This window comes from Tenrec ecaudatus, chromosome 2 (assembly GCF_050624435.1).
Source record: "Tenrec ecaudatus isolate mTenEca1 chromosome 2, mTenEca1.hap1, whole genome shotgun sequence".
Classification (NCBI taxonomy): Eukaryota; Metazoa; Chordata; class Mammalia; order Afrosoricida; family Tenrecidae; genus Tenrec; species Tenrec ecaudatus.
The window spans coordinates 71982646-72000751 of record NC_134531.1 but is presented as its reverse complement, the minus strand read 5'-3'; the positions used below and the strand labels follow the sequence as shown (position 1 = coordinate 72000751).

The following is an 18106-nucleotide window of genomic DNA, read 5'->3' as shown; positions in this document are numbered from 1 at the left end:
GAAACTCTGTAAGTATTTAACCACCCCATCTCCCAAGAGTCTGTGGGAGGATCACAAAAGGCCTCAAAATTTTAAAGTTTTCTACTTTAAATTAAAAAGATGAATTTCGTTATGTAAATCTCTTTGGAGTATTGAAAAGCAAGGATGTTACTCGAGGACTAAGGTGCGCCTGACCCAAACTATGGTATTTTCATTTGCATCGTCTGCATGTGAAAGTTGGACATTGAATAAGGAAGACCAAAGAAAAATCAATATATTTGAGCTGTGGTGCTGGAGAAAAATCCTGAAAGTATGGACTGCTAAAAGGACAAACTGATCTGTCTTGAAGAAGTAAAGCCACAGTGGCTCCTTAGAGGCAAGGATGGCAAGACTTTGTCTTAACATACTTTGGACATGTTATCAAGAAAGACCAGTCCCTGGAGGACATCATGCTTGGTAAAGTAGAGAAGAAGCAAAAAAAGAGGAAGGTCTTCGAGGAGATGGATTGGTACAGTGTCTGCAACAATGAGCTCACACACAGGAACAATCGGGAGGATGGTGCAAGACTGGGCAGTGTTTTTGTCCTAATGTATAGCACAGGGTCACTACGGGTTGGAACGAACCTGAAGGCACCTAACAACATTTTACCTTAAAAAAAGTCATGCACATCTGGCATTGTACCCTATATGTCTTTTATGTTTTGGTTTTTGTGTGATAAAATACATTTAGTAAAATATTTGCTTTGCAAAGCATAAGGCAAGTGAACTTGTTAAATTTTTATGCATTAAAATATAATGAAAATTTACATTTCAACTCAAATTTCACTTAAGATTTGACTATAATGCATTTTGATCATAAATTGTTGCTCTACCACCTCCCACTTAACAAACTGAATAAATACCTGTAATTGTGCTTTCCTTAGCTGCTGATTGGTAATTTCAGCTTTTTGTTGCATCATGTTTTTAATTCGTTGGTTGACTTGCTTTTCCTTCTTGAGCTCATTACCATAAAATCTGGACCCCTAAAAATAAACAAACAAACAAATAAAGCATAGGAAAATCTATCCAAGACAGACTTTGGACCTCCACTCAAGTACTCCCTCAATGCAAGAATACTTTGTTCTGTTAAACTGGCATTCCATGATGCTCACCTTCCTGACACGATCTCTGAAGTCAGAGTGGATGCATAAGCAAATGTGGTGAAGAAAGCTGATGGTGCCCGGCTATCAAAAGATATAGTGTCTGAGGTCTTAAAGACTTGAAGGTAAGCAAGCAGCCATCTAGCTCAGAAGCAATAAAGCCCACATGGAAGTATACCAACCTGTGTGATCATGAGGTATCGAGGGGATCGGGTATCAAAGAACAAAAAAACTCCTATCATTGAGAGTGAGGAACAGTGCGAAGTGGGTACCCAAAGCCCATCTGTAGACAACTGAACATCCCCTTACAGAAGGGTCACAGGGAGAAGACAAGCCAGGCAGGATGCCGTGTAGCAACAATGAAACATACAACTTTCCTCTAGTTCTTAAATGTTTCCTCCCCCCACTATCATGATCCCAATTCTACCTTACAAATCCAGCTAGACCAGAGGATGTACAGATAGGAACTGGAAACATTTTAATCATTTTATTGGGGGCTCATACATCCATCGTGTCAAGCACGTTTGTACATTTGTTGCCATCACCACTCTCAAAACATTTGCTTTCTACTTGAGCACTTGGTATCAGCTCATTTTTCCCCTCCCCCCCATTCTCCCCTCCCTCATGAACTCTTGATAATTTATAAATTATTATTATTTTGTCATATCCTACACTGTCTGACGTCTCCCTTTACCCACTTTTCTGTTGTCCGTCCCCCAGGGAGGATGTTACAGGAAGATCCTTACAATCAATTCCTCCTTTCCACTCCACCCTCCCTCCACTCTCACCACTGGTCCTGAAGGGATCACATGTCCTGGATTCCTTGTGATTCCAGTTCCTACCTCTACTAGTCTTCGTCCTTTGGTCTAAGCGGATTTGTAAGGTAGAATTGGGATCATGATAGTGTGTGTGGGGGTGAGGGGGGAGGAGAGGAAACATTTAAGAACCAGAGGAAAGTTGTATGTTTCATCGTTGATAACCTGTACTGACTGGCTCATCTTCTCCCCGCAACCCTTCTGTAAGGGGTTGTCTAGTTGCCTACAGATGGGCTTTGGGTCCTCAATCTGTTCTCCCCGTCATTCACAATGATTTGATCCTTTTTAAATTTAAATTTATTTTTAAAGATACCTTAATGAGACTAAGGAGAATCTCTGGTTGCACAATGAATTACACATTGGACTGCTACCTGCAAATTCAGCAGTTTGTGCCTACTAGCCTCTCAATGGGAGAAGAGAAGGCATTTTTCCCCAGTAAAGATTTATAGCCTCAGAAAGTCCAACAGGCAGTTCTACTTTGCCCTATAGGGTCACTGTGAGTCAAAATCATGGCAGTGTGGTTTTGTTTGAAATGAGACTCAGACACATGCATCATTGAGAAGACTTGGTCTGCAGTCATCTACTGACTGCAGAGACGTGTTTAAACACATTTTGACAGCAAGCAGTGCATGGATGAAATGAAATCCTAGCAGCAATACCCTTCTAGTTCAGTTTACATCTTTAGGAAGAAGACGATTTTCTATATCACAACATTTTCAAAATTAACATAATCAACAATTCTTTAACATTACCTGGCAACTTGTCCATATTCATATTGTTTCAAATACATTTCACTGCTGGTTTGTTCAACTAGAATCCATGTTTTATTTGTTTATTCCATCTCTTCATTCTATTTTCATTCTTTTAATTTATATATGTATATATAATATATTTAAATTTTTTTCTTCAATTTTTAATTTTGGAATTTCAAATTCTCACATAGTGAATTCTTATATGCCCTCATTTGGACTCATCAACTATTAATATCATTCTGTATTTGATTTCAACCTCAATTACACACAGAGACATGTGCGCGCGCACACACACACACACACACACACACATTTTTGACCAAATAATTTTAAAGGTCCAGACATTAGCATGTATTTCTTGAATAAGAATATTATCTTAAATTTACATATTTTTCTGTGTGTTTATTTCAACATATATATATGAAGCCAACATAGTGCTAGAATAATCCATTAAGTAATTATTGTCTTGGAGAAAGTAATAAGTGAGTAATTACACTACTTAAAGAGCAGTAACAATAACAATAACCAAAGCAAAATAACAAACCATGCACAGGAGAAACAACTACCCAAAGTCAAGTCAAAAGATAAGCCATTATACAATAGAAAATTGTCTAGAGGATCATAATAGAGTTTATGAGAAAAGGAGAACCAGATGGCTTTTACCCATATGAAAAGATAAAACACTTGACTTTTCCAGAGAAAGGCAAATTAAAGCTACACTAGGTTCCCACAAGAAAGCACTGGTATTCCAGTGGTTTAGTGCTTGGCTGCTAAAGGAAATGTAAGTGGACTGACTCCATCAGCCGTTCCGAAAGAGAAAGGTCTGACAGTCTGCTCTTATAAAGATTTACAGCCTTGCAAACTCCCTGGGACAGTTATACTCTGTCCTGTAGGGTCACCCAGCATTGTCTACTCAACAGTACTGAGTTACTGACGACTGGCAAATCCAAAAGATTAGTAACACATTGTGTTGCCAATATTGTGGTCTGGCAATACATACTGGTGTGGAAGTGTAAATTAATACAAGTCCTATGGATGATAATTTGACAATCCATAAAAAATTATAAATGCATTTATCTTTTGGTAGTATAAATTCTAGTTATATTTGCTTACCTATAAAATTCATGGTTATTCACTTTAGTATTATAAGAATAAAATATTAGAAGTGACATTTTCACCAATAAAAGTTTCTGAATGATGTAATAAATTATAGTATACGCATACATTCAGGAATGAAAAAGAAAGAAAAAAGTTTAATTACTTATACAGAATGACCACAAATTATATTAACTGAAAAAAATGACAAAACAATTATATTATTCATTTATTGGGGTTAAAAAATAACACATATATTTTGTTTATTCATGCTTATGAAAAAAACAGAAAAAAGGGAAATTATTCTCTTCCCTTTTGTATCTTACCAATATTACATAACAAAATATTGAAAGTTGTAATACAATGGATATTCCGAAGGTACTGATTTTCTTTCAAACGGAATGCTAGGGTTACTAAGTTAAGGACACCGAGGAAAACGAGAAGGGTACCTTTGTGGCTTCCATGATAATTTTGTTAATTTTTTCTTTATCTAGTCCTTCCATTCCTGCTTTATTATCATTAAGTCCCATCCGAAGCAGAAGATCATCAGGGCACTCACTCTTCCTTTCCTTTGTGTTATTCATGGTGTCAACTGGAAATGCTTTCTTTTATTAGCTGAAAGAGCATGCAAAATGAACACAACGTTTAACAGCATGCAGATAGGGAGTAGGGAACTTAAAAATTAAAACGATGAATCAGAAAAAGTTTTAAAATTATAGTTTAATTTTTTTGGCAAATGAAAATATTCAGATTTTCAGATTTTACCATGACAAGATGACTGGATTTCTGGAGGGAAGCCAGGAATGAACATTTACTTCAGACTCCATGACAATAAGTTTGGATTTTGAGCAGCTGTGTGCCAGGCACTATGCTTGAACTTTATATTTGACTCTCACAGCAACACTGAAAGGTAGGTAAAATATTTCCCAGTATGAAGAGAAAATAAGCCTGAGTCTTAGAACATGTTTATGAGCACAGATTTTCCAATAAGTAGTAACATCTGTGTTGACACCCAGGTCTGAGCCCAAAGCTTATGTTTTTCCCCCAGATTAATTTGCTGCATAAGAAATAAATTAAAATACTTCCTTTCCTAAGCATGGTAAGTTTAATAGCACTTATACAGACCTCAATTCTTGAAGTAGTGAAAACATTTAAAAAATAAACACAATTTATTTCCAGGAAATTATTTTATTTTTACAATGTTCTGTCACTTCGAACATTAAAGAGCCCTGTGGGTTACGCATTGGACTGCTGACTGCAAGGTCGGCCGTTCAACCCACCAGCAGTCTCCTGTGGGAAAGACGGCACTACCAGTGCCTGTCAAGATTTACAGCCTCAGAAACGCTAGCGGTCAAAGTCAGCTCGATAGTAACAGGTAAGGTTAAGAAAATGCCCTTCAAATAATAATTCTTTAATATATGTACATAATTCCTTAGAGTTTACCTTCACACATATGTTTTGCTTATTCATGCATACTAATATCACAGATATTAGGTTTTAACACCTTTATAACCAAAATTTGGTCATTCTGTGTTTTTTAAAAAACACCAAAAAACTACCACCAGTCAAGCTGAATATGACTCATGGGCACCCCATCTATGTTCAGCAGAACTCCAAAGGGTTTTTCAGGGTTGATTTTCCAGGAGTAGATCACTAGGCCTTTGGAGGTTTTTGGTCAGAAAAACTGGGTTATCAAAAATACTGGCAAGTGGCAGAATTGTGCAAGGGTAAGTTTTCAGCTACCTTCCTGACTGTTGATGCCCGATTATCAAACTGCATCCAATTTCATGGGTGCATGTTTCATACCATTGCATGTCAAGGATGTCTGGTTTTATAGCTTCCATCTAAATGCCTAACAACTCACACATTTTCCAAACAAATCATCTCGTCTGCCTCTACCCCTCAAACCAGTGCCAACTGTAGCCTTCATCATCTCAGTTGAGGGCAAAGCTAATCTCTTCCAAATGCTCACGTAAATAACTTTGGAATAATTCTTGTCTCCTCTTTCTCACACACCCCACCATCCAAACTGTCAGGAAATCCTGGGAGTTCTGCTTTCAGCCTACACTGAATTTAATTACTGTCTCACTATCTTCATTACTTCCAATCTAGCCTCAACCATCATTTCCAGGTGTAGTGTAGCAAAGTATTTATGGCTCTTCTGACCAGTTTTTGTTAGACACCACCCCCCTCCCCAAGTGACATTTCCCTGACAGGTCTGGGTAAGTGAGGGAAGATACTGATTGCATTACTTGACTCAGCTGTGAGTGAATGCCATCCTACCGGGTACAAAGTATACCATCTCAAAAGCAGGGGGTGGGATCTTACTGCCAGCAAGAGAGGTGAGCCAGGAGTGGAGAGCCTCCATCGGACCCTGCATCTGGTTCTTGGAATTTGAGTTGTGGCTTATCACCTGACCTGATTTCTCCAGAGTCACAGACGTGACATGAGGAAGATTCTCCAAATGGACATTTCAATTTTGGACTTGGGACTTAGTAGCACCCACAACTACGTGAGCCATTTAACTTTACATTGTACATTCTGGATGGCCACTGTAGCAAATTTTAAGAATCCCAAGATGTAGGACTATGTAAGGGGAAATGGTGGTGGCTGATGTCAAAAATGATGGGGTGGTCCAGCATTTTGGAAAAGGGAGACAGGTAAGATATATTTAACTTCCACATTCTTGGGACCAGCCTTGTTAATTTTCACAGGAGAAACTATTTCTACACATGGGTTACTGCAAGTGCATTACTACAAGAGCCTCTTAAATAGTCTCTGCTTCTGTGTCTCTTCTTAGTCAAGGCTCAACACAGTAACCTAGATTATTCTTCTATTTTAAAAGTTAAAAAATGTAAAATTATGATTAGGGTTGAAAGTTGACAGAGCAAAGTGGTCGCTCACTCAACAGTTTATACACACTGTTTTATGACATTGAAATCCCCACAATGTCATAGCACTCTTCCCACGTCCTCCCATGGTGACCATTCCTGAACCCTGCCTGCCTTAGGAGCTTTATCCTTGGGAAAACTCTGTTCTTTTGATCTCATATGGTTGATTGTTCTAGGGAGTGCTTACTTCCTAGAAAATACTGTCTTGTAGATCTATTACCTATTGTTTGGCTGTAAGTTGGGCCAGGGTAGGTGGTGGATGTGGGGAGGGTGAGGTTCAGTGTCAGGACCATAGTTTTGAGAATTCCATCAGTCTTTATCAGACCAGTGAGCCTGGTCTTTTTAAACAATTTCTCAGTTTTGTTCCACATGTTCTTTCATCAAAGACTTTATATTGTGGTTCCTTTAAGAGCAATAGGCAGTTCAAGAGTAATTAAGAGCAATTAGTAGCTGGGTACGAACTAGTTCTTCTGTCTGTGCTTGAGGGGCCTAAGGCTTGTGCAGTATACTAGTCCTTTGTACTAATTATATCTTCTTTACTTGTCATTGCTCTGGATAATGAGAGACCAGTAGCTGTATCATAAATGTTCACCTATATAAGCTTTTAGGATCTTATGTTGCAGTCACTTCTAGTCTATGAAGCACGTCTAGACTACAAAGTACACTAAGAAACACAATTTGAACTACAAATGAAATATATATTTCCTAAATACTACTAAAATAATTATCTCTAGTAATACAAGAGGGCTTCAGAAAGTGTGGAACAATGAAATTTATAGAAATAATAGAATTTTTCCTAAAAAGTTTTAAGCCCGTGGTAGTTGAATAATCTGGTGTCAACGTGAGAATATTAAGAGTGAAGGGGTGGAGTCTAGCCTGTCAATCAGGTCACAGCCTGATGATGCCTCCTTGTGGGCCTGGCCTTCTTATGAGGACTCTGGGAGCTTCCTCTCTCTCTAATTGCACATTCCTGTTGACAAGCCACATGGAGCCATGCTGATGGTGGCCAGAGTACTGGAGATGCATCCACCACCATTGGATCCACAAAACTTGCACCCACCAGACTGTGATGTTCCTACATTTTGCATCATTGCATGTGAGTGCATGAGTCATTTATGGCCTAGTATCAGACATATGGGCTAACATTAGGTTTATGGACTTGATCTGGACTGAGCTGGGATGTTTTCTTACTATACAATTATTCTTTGATATAAAGTTCTTGATATAAAGCTATATATATATATATATATATATATATATATATATAAAACTGGATTTGTTTCTCAAGTCAACCCGGTCTAACACCCCCCCTCATATTTCAGAGATGCCAAGAAAACCAAGTAAAAGATACACCCAACTAAGAACACAAAAGTGAATTCTCTTTTGCAATAATGAAGTACAGTATTAATACCAACCTCTGAAAAAGGATGAAAGCATGAAATAGAAAATTAAATGAATAAGAGTTGTATGACTCCCTAATAAAATGTTAAAAAAAGAAAATCAGTAATTAAAAATATATACAGTTAACTGATAACATTTCCCAATAATGTGTCATGTGCCAGTAATGGCTGCTGTTGTTGTCTGTCACTGAGTCAGCTCTTAATGAGGCACTAACCCATCCTCAAGTTCATGTGTACATTTGAGTCTATCATTCTGGCTATTGCGCTAATTCATCTCATTGAGGTTGCCTTCGTTGCCACTGACTGTCTACTTTATCAAGCATGATGGCCTTCCTGTAAATAAGCCAAAGTCTTGCCATCTGAAGAGCATTCCGGTTTAATTTCTTTCAGTAAACCCTGGTATTATATTAATATATAATTTATACATTAATAAAGTATATACTTCACTACCCTGATAATTCAAAGCTATCAATTCTTTTCTAATTTTCCTAATTCATTATCCTTCTTCCATATACATATGAAGAGACTACAAATACCATGGCTTGGGCCAGGCTCCTCAGTCCTCCAAGTGAAAATGTTGCCTTTGAACACTTGAAAGAGGTCTTTCGCCTTAGTTATAGTCAATGCAATATATGTCCTTTGGTTTTCTGACTCCTGCTTCGATGGGCACTGATGGTGGATCCAAGCAAAATGAAATCCTTGATAATGTTCATCTTTTCTCCTTTGACAATGATGTTGCTGATCAATCAGTCTAATTGTGAGGATTTGTGTTGTCTTTATACTCAAGTGTAATACGTATGTACTGAAAACTGAACTCTTTGAGCTTCACCATCAAGTACTTCCAGGCATCCTTTAATTTATTCTTCACATTAAATCCCTATATTAATAAAGTATATAAATACTTAAAAAACTTATACTGTGTACCCATGACCTCAAGTTTCCAAGTTGAAATCCAAATACAGATTGCTTCTAGTGTTTATATCTTAATCAGTGTGCTGAAACACATAGCTGTAGCCTAAAATTATATCAATTTTTAAACATTTTTTTCTAATCTGTGGTTTTTAGTAGTTTGACTAGACACTGTAGGCAGTTACCATTTATTACCTTCACCTCCTTCCTCCTCTTCTGGAACTCCAAAAACCTGCATACTCGGCCATTATTACTGATCCAGAGTACCTGAAAGTTCATTTATTTTTTATTTTCCCCCGCTCTGTTTTTCAGATAGAATAATTTGTATTGTTCTATCTTAAAGCTCACAAACTAAGTCCTCTGTCATGTCATACTCTGCTAGTAAAACCATCCAGTAATTTTAATTTTCAGATACTGTATTTTCTATTCTAAAGCTGTCACATGATTTTGATATTTTCCATTTTTTAACTGACATTCCTTTATATATATAAGTATATGTTTTTAACTCATGGAGCACAGTCTTAATAATTCCTTTTCTTTTTCAGATGGTTCTAGTATATCAATCATGTTTGAGAACAGCATTTTTACATTTATATTTTCTTTTGAGAATAGTTGACATTTTCCTGCCTCTTCATTTATTGGACAGTTTTAAAAATTGTATCCACAATATTATGAATGTTTATGAGTAGCTAGTTACCTTCAAAGGAAGTCATTCATTTCAAGAATATATGAAAAAACTTTATTTAAATTATATTATATCTCTAATAAAGTTTGACTTCTCAAGACTTAATGACTCAAAAATATAAAAATAAATAAATATAGCAAATGTTGATGACTATTTTTCTTATTGTGGTGAAGTGAAATGACTTAAATATGGTTCTTCTATCCATGTCTCCCTATCTCCCACCAAATGATTAGGTGAAATTATGCAAATAGGTTGTGAAACACTAACAGAAGGCACTGGTCAGTTTTGCCATTCCTCTACAAAGCCATCTCAGAAGCAGAAAGAGAGACTCCTGGGGGCATCAAGAAAGAATAGCCACCAACAGAGTATATGTGAGATCCCTGTGTGCAGTGGTGGAGACTGCAGAGACCAAGGCAGAGACCACGAGACAGCAATGGGACCATGCTGACACAGAGCAGGAAAATTGCACTGCCAAGACGACGAGGATGTAAGACAGGCTTCCTGGTCCACAGAGGCAGCAGAAGGGACACATGACTGAGAGGTTGAGGACCAGAGAGAAACATGGCTACTGGCTTAAAAGAGGCACTGCTATGACCCCAAAACGGTATCATTCGTATCCAGGCTGATAATTGTAGTGTCTATGAGTCCAGTGTGGCCACTGCAACGGAACACAGAACCAAGCAGGCTAGGGTGCTGTGGGAGGGAGGGTTGGCGTCACAATAAGGTAAAGAGGCATGGAGGGTGAAGATATATACCTGACTACATCTACTTCGAGGCAACTGGCCATGGGCTGGGAGTGCTAGGACACGCACTTCTGTAGTGATGTTTCTAAGCTGCACAGCCTATCTTGTAGCCACAAAACAACTCACAAACGGGCTACCTCATAGGCTATGGGGCTTACATTATATGTGGATACATTTTCTTTTAGGAGACTGGCAAAGAAACTCTAGGTAACAACTAGAATGTAATCCAGTTGATGTCGGATTCTGAACTGTTTCATCATTGTAGGATCATAGTTTATTCCCACCCCACCCCCGGTCTAAAAGCAATTTTATGTGCCAAGGTACACAGAAGTTCAAAGTCTAGGCAAGACTATTCACTAGTTATGCCTTTAGGAAACTAATGAATGTCTTTGGACTTTAATTTCTTTACTGAAAAATAAGGATAAGGAATTTTATATTAAATGCAATTATCTTATACTATCTGGCACAGAGTAGCCCCTTAACAAATTATACTTCCTCCTCTCAAAAGCTATGACAATATTTTTCCCCCTTTGGTCTCTAATCCATTTTAACTATGTTAGTGATCTCCACCCCCCCACCCCGGGCCTGGCTAATACAATTCCTACAATATCCTTTCAATCATGTTAACCAACTAAACTACTTTCATTAATCAATAAACATTTACTAACTACCTTCCTATGTGACAGGTGTTTTAAAATCTTTACTCTTTAATAATAATGTATCTGTTAGAATCTTATCAATATTTCTTAACACTATTATTTGTATACCTAGACAGGCAAAGCTAGAAAATTAATGGAGGTAGGGATATGTCAAGCACACCATTCAGTACTTTAAATGAGGTTAAGGATAAACTATATTTCTATAAATTGTCTTTATCACCATAACAACATGTACATTCTATTACAATACTTTCCAGTTTACTTTACTAAGAAGATCTGAAATTACAGTAAGAGTGAAACAGTGAAAGGGTTGGGGCAAAAAACAGGAAGCAAAACATATTTACAAAGTAACTTTCATAAGGATTTTTTAGTACTGTTTAGTGTTCTTGCGTCTGTTCTAACTTATAGTGATATATATACCTTGCAAATCCCCTAATCAAAGTACATCAATTCTTCTCTGGGTTTCTGATGCATTGTCCAACTTTCACATGCATAGTCAAACCCCCACTCACTGGCACTGAGTCAATGCTGACTCACAGTAGCCCTATAGGGCAGAGTAGAGCTGCTCCTGTGGGTTTCTGAAACTTTCCAATCTTTTTGGCGGCGGACAACCTCATCTTTGTCCCACAGAGCAAATGGTGGGTCTGAAGTGCTGACCTACTAGTTAGCAATTCAATTCATAGTCCGTTATGCAACTTGAGGCTTGATATGTTTTTCTTCTTTTCTTTCAGTTTGAGATATGCTGAACATGTTCTTCCTCTTTTGCTTTCCAACTCTAGGTCTTCATACATTTCATTATGAAACTGCTCAACCTGCCCTTTGAAATTTTCTGTTCATCTTTTACTTCATTATTTCTTCCATTTTCTATTAACTAAAATCAAACTCACTGTCCAGTCAATTCTGACTCATAGTGACCCTCTGGAACAGGGCAGAACTGCCCCTGTGAATTGCTGAGACAGTAACTTTTTACAGGTACTCTATATTCAAGAGCGAGTTTCAGGTTACCTTCTGATAGCCACTCGGTTGTTTCTACCAACCTGAGGCTTTATTTAGGTATGTTGTTCTTGATTTTATCCACTGGGTCTTCTCGCATTAGTCTGCAATGTGTGAAATCCGTTTCTTGAGACGTTCTCAAAATTTAGGTCTTTCTTGTGTATTCCATCTGGCGAAGACCATGTATACAGTTGTGGCTTAGGTTTTTGAAAAGAGGCATTTGCAATGAAGGAAGTCACTGGTCTTGCAAATTTGTTATGCAATCTCCAGCTTTGTTTCTATCATCAAGGTTGTATTTTCACACTACTGATCTTTTGTTTCCAACTATGTTAAGCTGGGTTCTCTAGAGAAGCAAAACCAGTGATATTTATATATGCACACAAACAGAAACTTTTATATCAAGAAAAATGGCCTTCACAGTTGTGGAAGCAGTTGAGTCCAGTTTGGTTGTCAGATATTATGCCGGGGCTTTTTCTCCCTCTTGTGGTTGCTGGGCTGGGAAGTTAGAAGCGGGGCAGACCCAGAGGATGGTGCGGGGAGAGACGGATTGCAGTGACAGGTCAGATGTTACAAACAGGCCACTCTCAGTGCCAAGGATGGGCAGGCAATATCAGAGACACCAGCATATACCCCAACACACTTTACCCATGGACTAGGCCAACAGGAAGGAGAGGGGACCTGCAGTTCTTCACAGCAGCTCTTTCATGGCTATCAGGTATGCCCCTCAGGTATGCCCCACCCTGAGGAGACATCATCAGGCTGTCATCTGCACCTTACAGGGGAGGGTTTAATGGCACACCACAGAGAATCCTGGCCAGGCCAAACTGATATAAAACCAAACGCTCACACCAGCTTCTACACTCTACTTGTCAATAATTATCAAATGCATCCCGATTGCCCGTTTGATCTATTTCAGACCAAAAAAGTTGTTAAAATGCTTTAATTTGTTCATCACTAGCTTCTGTGGTTGACACAGTGGCTGCAACAATGGGCTCCAGCATAGGAACAATTGTGAGGTTGGAGTAGGACCAGGTTACTATGGGTTGTAACTGACTTGATGGCACCTAAGAACAACAGTTTACTGGGTGGTGTGTAAATTTGAATAGATGTATTAACTCATCTTCATTGTAGGCATAAAGATATTGTTACAGACAGCATTGTACTTCAAGACACCTTGAAATGTTCTGACAAAGAATGTGAGTGGTGCCTTCCCTCTCCATTTGTCATTTACAGCATAATAAATAATGATTGTCTGCCACTGTGACCAAAAATTCCAGTCCATTTTAGCTCACTAATGCTTAATTAGGATATTGATTTTAGGCATTCTACCTCATTTATGATAACTTCTAAATTTTCTAGATTCATACTTGGTAATGTTCCATGTTCCAATTTTTTTCCACATGTATGAGAGTGTTATATAAAGGGTAAGTGCACTTCAAGAAAACATCCCAACCCAGTGTTGCCCAAGCCCACAAGTCCAACATTAACCTATCTGTCCAAAACCAATCCACAAAGTCCTCCTCCATCTCACAAAACATAGGCAATGATGCCAACTACAGGAGGAAAGCCGAATCAGTGAATGTGTAAGCATCTCAGCACGGGCAGGGGTCTCCACATGGGTGCTCCAGCACCCAGGGCTGCATCGGGGTAGGTCCATGTGGCTTCTTCTCAGGATGTCTTCTTGCAGGAAGTGAGAGTTGCCAGCTGAAGCAGGAAACTGGCTAAGTCGGCTGCACCCTGGTCCAATCATCAGAAAGCAAGAGACCGGAAAACTATAAAGGTGAGGCTCATGGACCCATTTATCCCTCCTCCCTTCAGTTAACCCCACATGTGTTTATCGGCCAGGTTGACACAATAAACTTTAACTATCTCACCCTGCCAGGGTATTTGCAATATAATGTAGTCACTCATAAACTGAGACTCAGAACTTGCCTTTTTTAAAAATCTCAGCCTTGTGATTTCAGGATCTAAGTTTTCTTTCAGGGCACATTCAGAAAATTTTCAGGAACCCTGGTGGTGCAAAAGTTCAGCACTGTAAGGTGAGTGGTCAAACCCATTCAGGTGATCTATTCCATAAAAACTGTCACTGTTGTCAAGTGCCATCTCTCTCTCTCATTGTCATTGAGTCACTATTGACTCAAAGTGACCCCCCTGTGGGTTTCTGAGACTGTAACTGTTTACGGGGGTAGAAAGTCCAATCTTTCCCCCACTGAGCTACTGGTGATTTCAAACTGCTGATCAAAACCACTACTTCAAACGCCACCTAGTTGGTTCCGATCTTAGTGCTCTTCATCTATGAAGAACAGAACAAAACACTGCCTGGTCTGTGTGTTCTCGCAATCTTTCACATGTTTGAATCCATTGTTGCAGCCACTTTGTCAACCCATCTCTTGGAGGGTCTTCCTCTTTGTAATTGACAACTTATTTTATCAAGCATGATGTCAGCCCTGGGCATTCCAGAAAACATATCCAAGACTTCTGAAATGAAATCTCAACATTCTTGCTTCCAAGGCACATTCAGACTGTACTTCTTCCAACACAGGTTTCTTAATACTTTTGGAAGCCCATGATACAGTCAATATTCTTTGCCAACACTATAATTCACATACATCAATTCTTCTCTGGATTTCTTTATTCATTATTCAGCTTTTAGATGTATGTGAGACTGAAAATACATGACTTGGAGCAGGCCCACCTCCTTAAAGTGATATCATTGATATTTAACACTTTAAAGAGACTTTTTGAGCAGATTTACCCATTGTAATACATAAGTTGTTTTTTTAATTTGATTTCTTGATTGCTTCTTTTATGGGCATTGATTATAGGTCAAAGTATATTGAAGTTCTTGACCACTTCAATTTTTTCTCCATTTATAATGATGTTAACTTTTGATCTAAATTTGAAGATTTTTGTTGTTTTTTTATGTGGAGGTGTATATAATCCAGATGAAGGTGAAGGCTGTATTCTCTGATCTTCACCAATAAGTTCTTCAAGTCCTCTTTGCTTTCAGCAAGCACAGTAATATCATCTGTGTACATCATAGGTTGTTAATAAGTCTTCTTCCAATCCTGATGCTGCGTTCTTCTTACTATGGTCCAGATTCTCAGATTGATTTTCTCAATATACAGGATTGAATAAGCCATGTTCCAATTATTAATGAATGCTTACAGTTGTTTCTTCTCATTTTGAGGTGTGCCCATACAAAGGAAGGCCCCCAAAGCTTTATTGCATCCACATGATAAAGGCCAGAGGAAGTTTTCCCTCAGTTGTATTTTGAATACCTCCCAATCTTAGGGCTCATCTTCCAGGGTTCCATCTGACAATATTTCATGGCCATTCATAAGAAGTGGACAGCTTCTTTCTTCCTTCCTTGTTCTAGTCTGGCAGCTCTACTGAAACCTGTTCCCCATGGGTGATACCATTGGTATTTGAAATACTAGTGGCATAGCTTCCAGAATCACAGCAACACGAAAGCTACGATGGTTGACGAACTGACAGACGAGTGGTGATATTTAGTACTACCAATACATAAAAAGACTATATTGTGTCACATAAAGATGGATTAACTGTGAGGGGAGGTCCAATTGTCTACAAATGGGTTGTGGTTCTCCATTCCATGCTCCCCCACCCACACCCACACCCCATTCACATTGGGTATGATTTTGTTCTGGGTCTTAGATGCCTGATGCCTGATCCCATCCATACCTCATGATCACACAGACTGGTGTGCTTCTTCCATGGGGCCTTTGTTGCTTCTCAGCTCGATGGCCGCTGTTTGTCTTCAAGCCTTTAAGACCCCTGGTGCTCTATCTTTTGATATCCGGGCACCATCAGCTTTCTTCAGCGCATTTGCTTATGCACCCATTTTGTCTTCAGCAATCGTGTCAGGAAGGTGAGCTACACAGAATGTTGGATTGTTAGAATAAAGTGCTCTTGTGTTAAGGGAGTACTTGAGTCGAGGCCCAATATCCATCTGCAACCTTAATTCTTAACATATAAATAAAAGTAGATAGGTCTATTCCCCTCTCCTTATATATAAATATATTTACCTGAGCAGATGGACATTGGGCCTTTACTCAAGTAGTCCCTCAATACAAGAATACTTTGTTCTATTAAACTGGCATTCCATGATGCTCACCTTCCCGACACAATAGCTGAAGACAAAGCAGGTGCATAAGGAAATGTGATGAAGAAAGCTGATGGAGCCTGGCTATCAAAAGATATAGTGTCTAGGGTCTTAAAGGCTTGAAGGTAAACAAGCGACCATCTAGCTAGGAAGCAACAAAGCCCACCTGGAAGAAGCACACCGGCCTGTGTGATCACAAGGTGCCAAAGGGATCAGGTATCGGGCATCAAAAAACAAAAAGTGTTATCATTGTGTGCTCACCTCCCCAATATGATCACTAAAGAAAAATGGGTGCATAAGCAAATGTGGTAAAGAAAGCTGATGGAGCCCAGCTATCAAAAGATATAGAATCTGGGGTCTTAAAGGCTTGAAGGTAAACAAGTGACCATCTAGCTGGGAAGCAACAAAGCCCACCTGGAAGAAGCACACCAGCCTGTGTGATCAAAAGGTGTCCAAGGGATCAGGTTTCAGGCAACAAAGAACAAAAAATTCATTTAATTGTGAATGAGGGGGAGTGCAGAGTGGGGACCCAAGGCCCAACTGTAAGCAACTGGACATCCCCTTATGGAAGGGTTGTGGGGAGGGATGAGCCAGTCAGGGTGCAGTGTAGCAACGATAAAACATACAACTTTCATCTAGTTCTTAAATGCTTCCTCCCCCCGCCCCCAGACTATCATGATCCCAGTTCTACCTTACAAATCTGGCTAGACCAGAGGATGTACACTGGTACAGATAGGAATTGGAAACACAGGGAATCTAGGATGGTTGATCCCCTCAGGACCAGTCGTGAGAGTGGCGATACCAGGAGAGTGAAGGGAGGGTGGGGTGGAAAGGGGGAACCGATTATAGGGATCTACATATAACCTCCTCTCTGGGGGACAGGCAACAGAAAAGTGGGTGAAGGGAGACGTCGAACAGTGTAAGATATGACAAAATAATAATTTATAAATTATCAAGGGTTCATGAAGTAGGGAGGAGTGGGAAGGGAGGGGAAAACGAGGAGTTGGTGCCAGGGGCTTAAGTGGAGAGCAAATGTTTCGGGGAATGATGAGGGCAAGGAATGTACAGATGTGCTTTACATAATTGATGTATGTATGAATTGTGATGAGTTGTATGAGCTCCTGATAAAATGATTTAATAAAAAGTACCTGCAACACCAAAAAAAAACAACAAACCATATATACATTCCTGTGTACATGCTTGTATCTAGACCTCTATACATGTCCTTTGCCTCCTGGTTCTTTTCTCTTTTTCTTTTTACTTTCCTCTTGTCCCACCATCATGTTTGGCCTTCATTTGGGTTTAGTAATTCCTCACTGCTACACTGCCCTTGATTAAGCCCACTATGCATCTTACGCCCTTCTCTCCATTGATTTTAGTTCACTTGTTCCCTTGTTCCTGGGTTGGTCCCCTGCCCCCTTTTTTGCTCCCATTTCCCCTTCTCCCATATTCCCCGGAACCATCAGTCCCATTCTTATCATATCCAAATTGCTTATACTGCCTATCTATCTACATAGACATGCAGAGACATTAATAAGCACACACAAAAATCCAGGCAAAGCCAAACAAAATAACAAAGGAAGTCAAAACCAACAAAACAATAACAAACAATAACAACAACAAAAAGAAAGCCAATGACAAAAATGGAAAGACCTATAAATAGTTCAAGGTCTGGTTCACAAGGAAGAGATGAGCCAGTCAGGGTGCAGTATAGCACTGATGAAACACTGTACTTCCCTCTAGTTCCTTAAAGCTTCCTTGCCCCCACTAGCATGATCTCACTTCTTATTTACAAATTATATTCAACCAGAATGTGCACACTGCTATAGATAAGAGCCCACAACACAGGGAATCCAGAGTAGATAAACCCCTCAGGGTCAACAACGAGAATAGTGATACCAGGAGGATAAGGGGAAGGTGG

General features: G+C 39.1%; 1 protein-coding gene across 2 annotated transcripts in view; it reads right to left on the bottom strand.

Moving 5' to 3' along the window:
* Positions 1 to 18106, bottom strand: part of POLK (DNA polymerase kappa) — a 98865-nt gene that overhangs the window by 71355 nt on the left and 9404 nt on the right. For both annotated transcript variants that reach the window (XM_075541179.1, XM_075541178.1), the window contains exons 2-3: positions 4229 to 4394; positions 881 to 1000 (exon numbers count right to left, since the gene is read on the bottom strand). In XM_075541179.1, coding sequence (XP_075397294.1) covers positions 881 to 1000; positions 4229 to 4363 — 255 coding nt within the window. In that variant the 5' untranslated portion in view covers positions 4364 to 4394. The remainder of the gene's footprint in view (positions 1 to 880; positions 1001 to 4228; positions 4395 to 18106) is intronic.